Source organism: Phragmites australis, chromosome 9 (genome assembly GCF_958298935.1).
Source record: "Phragmites australis chromosome 9, lpPhrAust1.1, whole genome shotgun sequence".
In the NCBI taxonomy this organism is placed as follows: Eukaryota; Viridiplantae; Streptophyta; class Magnoliopsida; order Poales; family Poaceae; genus Phragmites; species Phragmites australis.
Window position 1 is genome coordinate 28,423,807 of NC_084929.1, and position 4,731 is coordinate 28,428,537.

The 4,731-nt window shown below is 49.9% G+C and overlaps 1 protein-coding gene across 2 annotated transcripts; it reads right to left on the reverse strand.

Moving 5' to 3' along the window:
• Positions 1–2,005: 2,005 nt before the first annotated feature.
• Positions 2,006–4,154, reverse strand: LOC133928993 (uncharacterized). 2 transcript variants are annotated; one of them, XM_062375558.1, is made up of 5 exons: positions 3,677–4,154; positions 3,225–3,563; positions 2,805–3,114; positions 2,589–2,696; positions 2,006–2,507 (listed from the first exon to the last, which is right to left on the reverse strand). In XM_062375558.1, exons 1-5 carry the CDS (start codon positions 3,869–3,871, stop codon positions 2,413–2,415), a joined length of 1,047 nt encoding a protein of 348 aa, XP_062231542.1. In that variant the 5' UTR covers positions 3,872–4,154; the 3' UTR covers positions 2,006–2,412. The 2 variants fall into 2 exon arrangements, with proteins under 2 accessions (XP_062231542.1, XP_062231541.1); XM_062375557.1 differs by having other exon boundaries at positions 3,216–3,563.
• Between the last annotated feature and the right edge of the window lie 577 nt (positions 4,155–4,731).

Sequence of the window (4,731 nt, forward strand, 5' to 3'; positions counted from 1 at the left end):
TGGCACCACAATGTGATGATGAGAAAGACATGTCAAAGCCAAAGAGATGTCATCATGCGGTTCAATCCCGTGAGGAATCGATGAAGGTTAGTCATAGATAGTGCGCCCAACGTTCCTCCCTGCTTGACTATGAGGAGCTCAGGGTACATCTGTGAGAAGAAACCAAAGTGAGGGGAACAGAGGAGCCCGTGTCGCTATCCCCGTGCACACACTCCTCTTCCGCATTGTTGTCGCCCTCCAAGTCGCGGTGGGACCAGCAGTGCCAGACTCGTGCCAATTCGGCACAATGTAGCCCCCGAATGGGAGGGGGGAAGAAGCGGAGATCGAGACTGAGTCTGAGTTGGTACAGAGGAGCGCTCGAACTCTCTGGCGCTTGCTCAGAGATCAAAGAACACCTTCGTACAGGCATAGAAGCTGTGACCACCGAAGAGCAAGGAGCTCGAGGCTCTAGGATAGACAAATATTCTTGTAACCAGTATATTCCTGAGAGACATTCTCAGGGCATTTATAGCATCCACACAGAAGTATGATGTTACGCGCAGTGCGACCCGAAACTGTCTAAAAATCCTTCCAGCGCATTTACTTTTTTCTGCATCAGATCATTCCATCCCACCTGCCATCGCATTTACACCCATTTATTTCTCCAGCAAACATATTCAGAATCATCCTCCGATCGAATATCTAAAAAAGAGTCTCTCAGAATCCCTGCGACAGAAACTAACCCTCCACCTACCTGGCGTCGTGCTGTGCCTAGGCCTCGTTAGAGGCTCCTAGTGCTAGCCTAGCACGGCCGAACATCTTCTCATACTGTCTGGTTAAGCCCAAAGCCCGAAAGAGCCTGGCATGGCTTAAGTTCTAGCTCTAGTCAGGACAGCCAGACCCCAAAACCCAGAGGCAGGAGTCCAAATACGTCCGCAGAGGCTCTACCATCGGATGGGCCAAAGGCCGGGGAGTCACCCGTACTCTCCAGCTAGAGTCACGCTGGATCGTGCATAAGCCAGCCAGAGGCGTCGTTCTCAGGGATCCAGCGAGAGAAATGCTGAGATGCAGATCCCGTGACCCACACAAGCCAGATTCTGAGGCGGTTAGGCACCGGACAAAACTGTTGTTGCCTCACACCCACATGCATAAGCATGGAGCACCGAGGAATAGAAGGGGGAGAACAGAGTTGATTAAGACATGATGCACCGAATTAACAATCGAAATTCCATATATTAAGGTCCCATCATGCCATGGGACAAGTAGAGTAGTAAACAAGATATATATGATGTAATGATCAGCCCACCTTTGCTGCTGCAACTAGTTAGTGCAGTCCTAATGACCCTTGTAACAAATAGGGGTAGAAAATAGATAGCTAGTATTCAAATTATTCGATATTTATATTAATCAAATATTCATATTCATTAATATTTTAGAAATTTCAGAGCTGAACAAAATTATATATTCCAGTCCAATCAAATTGAAACAAATTTGATCAAATTTCAGTCAAATTTGACAAAAAAATAAAATTTCCGACGTGAATTTCAAACAAAATTTCTAAAATTTTGTTAATTCCAGTAAATTCCAAACGTGAACAAATTTTTTAAAATAAAAATTCTTATCATTAAAGATGTAATATATTTGCATATAACCGATCAAGTAGATATTCAAATACAAATTCAGATTCAAACTATCTAATTCGTAATCACATTTGAGAATATTCAAATTTATATTCATATTCATATTAAAATATAAATAACAAAAATAGACTATTCGATCTATATCGTTTCCATCTTAGGAACAAAGGGAACACTTTAGCTTCTAGCTAGTACTACTGCTGCTACAAGAGAAACACCAACAAATCCTTTGATAATAGCATAACAAACGCCCTTATTCATGGAGCCCACGGCATGCTTCTTTTGCCAGTAAAAAAGACTGCAAAAAAGAGGGAGGAGAGAGACCTTAGCTTAGCTGGGTATGTGCTTGGTACCTCTTGGCTAGCACCCAACGCAATCAAAGCCAAGGATGGGGGGATGGGCTCTTTTATTTTTCTTTTCTTCAAGATGACCCATCCAATCCTTCCATGTCATTTCTCATCATCTTTCTTGCTTTGCTGCAGCTAACACCTCTCTCGAAGCACTTATTATTTCACCTTCCACACCACCAAACCGAGAAGATTTCTTCGCTGCTCGTCCATCTCCACGGCTTTCCGCCCACACCAAAAAAACCCCAATATATCACCGAATCCAAAATGAACAGACCAAACACTGATGCTACTACGGCTGCCTCCTAACTCTGTTGCTAACACACTACCTAACACAAAGTACTGGTACTAATTTTTTAACTATTAGGTTTAATTGAAGTGACAAAAAGACGAAGGGTGTCGCCGGAATCTTGGTGGCTCCGTTCGTCTGTTCCCGCCGGTGACTGAACTCAGGAACTGTAGCAGAGTGCTGGCGCAGGCACGGCAGCGGAAGACGTCCGCTTCTGGCTCGCCATCATGGCGTTGCTCCGACTAATCAAGGCATCTGCAACATGAGCAAACCATTAGCTTACCTTGCCATTTCCTACAAGTCAACAGCATTAAACTGCGGTTTCGAGATGCTTACCTTGATCAAGAACGAAGCCGCCGGGGTGCCGAGGCTGGGCGCCGAGATCGTCGAGGTTGAGATTCAGAGCATGCACCACGCGGGCGGGGACAAGAACCGTCGAACACCCTGCATGACGCAAAAACCAACAAATGAGGAGAACGTTTTGCCGACGATTACCAGCTTAGGAATCCAGAGCGCAAGAAACGGCCAAACAAGTTGTCACAAACGACGCACCTGGCTTATTCTTCGGCTCGGCGGGGGCGCCTGCGGCGCGGGGGAGGAAGACACCGGTGCCGGTGCGCTCGCTCTTGGCGCCGGGCAGCGTGAGGAACACTGCGCGCATGCAAGCGGCCGAAGGCGACGGCGCGTGGCGCTGTTGCGGCTTCTGAAGCGGGGGCCATGCCGCCGGGTTAAGACCAAGAGGCGCGACGGCGCCGCAGCCACCGGGCTCGGCACCGAAGCCCTGGCGCGAGTTCCACGCCGCGGCAGCGGCCAGTTGACGCTCCCTCTGCAACTTGAGCAGATGCTGTTGCTTGAGATGGAACTGCAAACAAACGAAAAAGCCGAACGGAAAAGGCACGTCAGGCTACAGGAATGGAACAAAGAGAGCGATACAACTGAAGAATCTTGGCGAGAAAAATGCACCTGAGAGACCTGCATCTGGCGCTGCGCGACCAAGTGAGCGAACGGGTGGTAGTACCCACCGGCAGGGACCTTGGTGGCTGGCGCTGCCACCGGCGGCGGCGACGGCTTCCGTGCCGGAGCCACGAAGGCGTGGGGGTTCCTCAGTACCGGGATGCTGTTGGCCATCGCACGCATGCGCGCCACCTGGCCGGCGACCTCGTAAAGGAGCTCCCACGGGTCGGCCGGCTGCTGCTCCAGCGGCGAGGACGGCGGCGAGTTCCCCTTGGACGCCCCGCTGTCCGGGCTCTCCTGCCCCGACTTCGGCAGTCCGCACAGCGTCGACTGCGGGGACCCAACTGTCAACTCCGCCTGCAACACAACAAGAATCAAGAACTCCGGCGTGCGCACAGAAAAAAGAACCCCTATGACAAAGAAAGAACCAAACAACCCCTATGCATGCAAAGAACAACCAAGAAACCAACCTTGGCAGGAGGCTTTCGTTCGCCGCCTTCGCCGAGGAGTCCCGCGAGACGGCGCGACAGCCCGTCCAAGCAGTCCTCGTCACTCTCGCTCCTCGCGGCCACCGCCGCTTTCTCCTCCTCGGAGAAGAAGTCATCGTCGAGGAACTCTTCCGGCAGCAAGAACTCCTCGCCGCCGTCCGACCACTCCGTCGCCATTTCCTCCTCTCTCCAAACGCTTCAAGAAACCTCCTGCTCCTCGCCCCCACCTTTGGAGAACAAAACAACACTCCGGCCGCGCAGTACAAGCCGGCGGCAAGCAGCAACCACTGCTCCTCCCTAATTCCCCGGCACGAAAGCAGCAGCACAAGGCAAGGGATACGGAGGGGAGAAGCGGCGGCGTGCTTATCACCGAAAAGAGGGGTGGGGCGGACGGAGTGAGAGAGATGGGGAGGGAGGGGAATGTCGACGTACGACGAGGATACTAAAACGGCAGAGCTTGACGCGCCTGGGGCTTATAAAAGAGGTCGCGGAGGAGAGAGAAACCTGGCCACGGATTTAATTCAGCCGCGAAATCATTTTCGTTTTCTACTTTTTTTAATGGTGCAACTGCGGCGAGGCGAGACCAGCAAAAAATATACCCCGTTTACCGGTATTTTACTTAAATACTCCGTATAATCCGATATATCTAATATTTTTATTAAATCATATTTATTGGTGGTATCCGATAGAATTAATTTACCGATAAAAAAACTCCGGGCGAGACTCGAGTGAACGAACGCGCCGTAGTAGCCCCAAATGCCTCCCTTGTTCACTGCGCGTGTTTCGCACAACCGGCTGGCCGGAAGGCTGGAGGCGAGTAGAGTAGGGGGTAGTTATATTATATTGTGGGTTGGGATGGGTACGTACGTGCTAGTGAATTAGGGCTGTCAAATGGTGGTTGAACTAATTTTTGGAGAGAAAAGAGAAGAGATGATTCCTGTGTGCCATTTAATATTAACAAAATTCTCAATTTACTGTTAAAAAAATCATATTATCTTTCACGATGTGCTACTGTAATGATAACGGAGTTAACAACA

Excerpts from the sequence above, each read along its gene's own strand:
- LOC133928993 (XM_062375557.1), bottom strand. The coding sequence starts at position 3,871 with ATGGCGACGGAGTGGTCGGACGGCGGCGAGGAGTTCTTGCTGCCGGAA. Across the intron at positions 3,564-3,676 it reads AACGAAAGCCTCCTGCCAAG|GCGGAGTTGACAGTTGGGTC; the intron begins GTTGGTTTCTTG and ends GTTGTGTTGCAG. Across the intron at positions 3,115-3,215 it reads GCCAGATGCAGGTCTCTCAG|TTCCATCTCAAGCAACAGCA; the intron begins GTGCATTTTTCT and ends GTTTGTTTGCAG.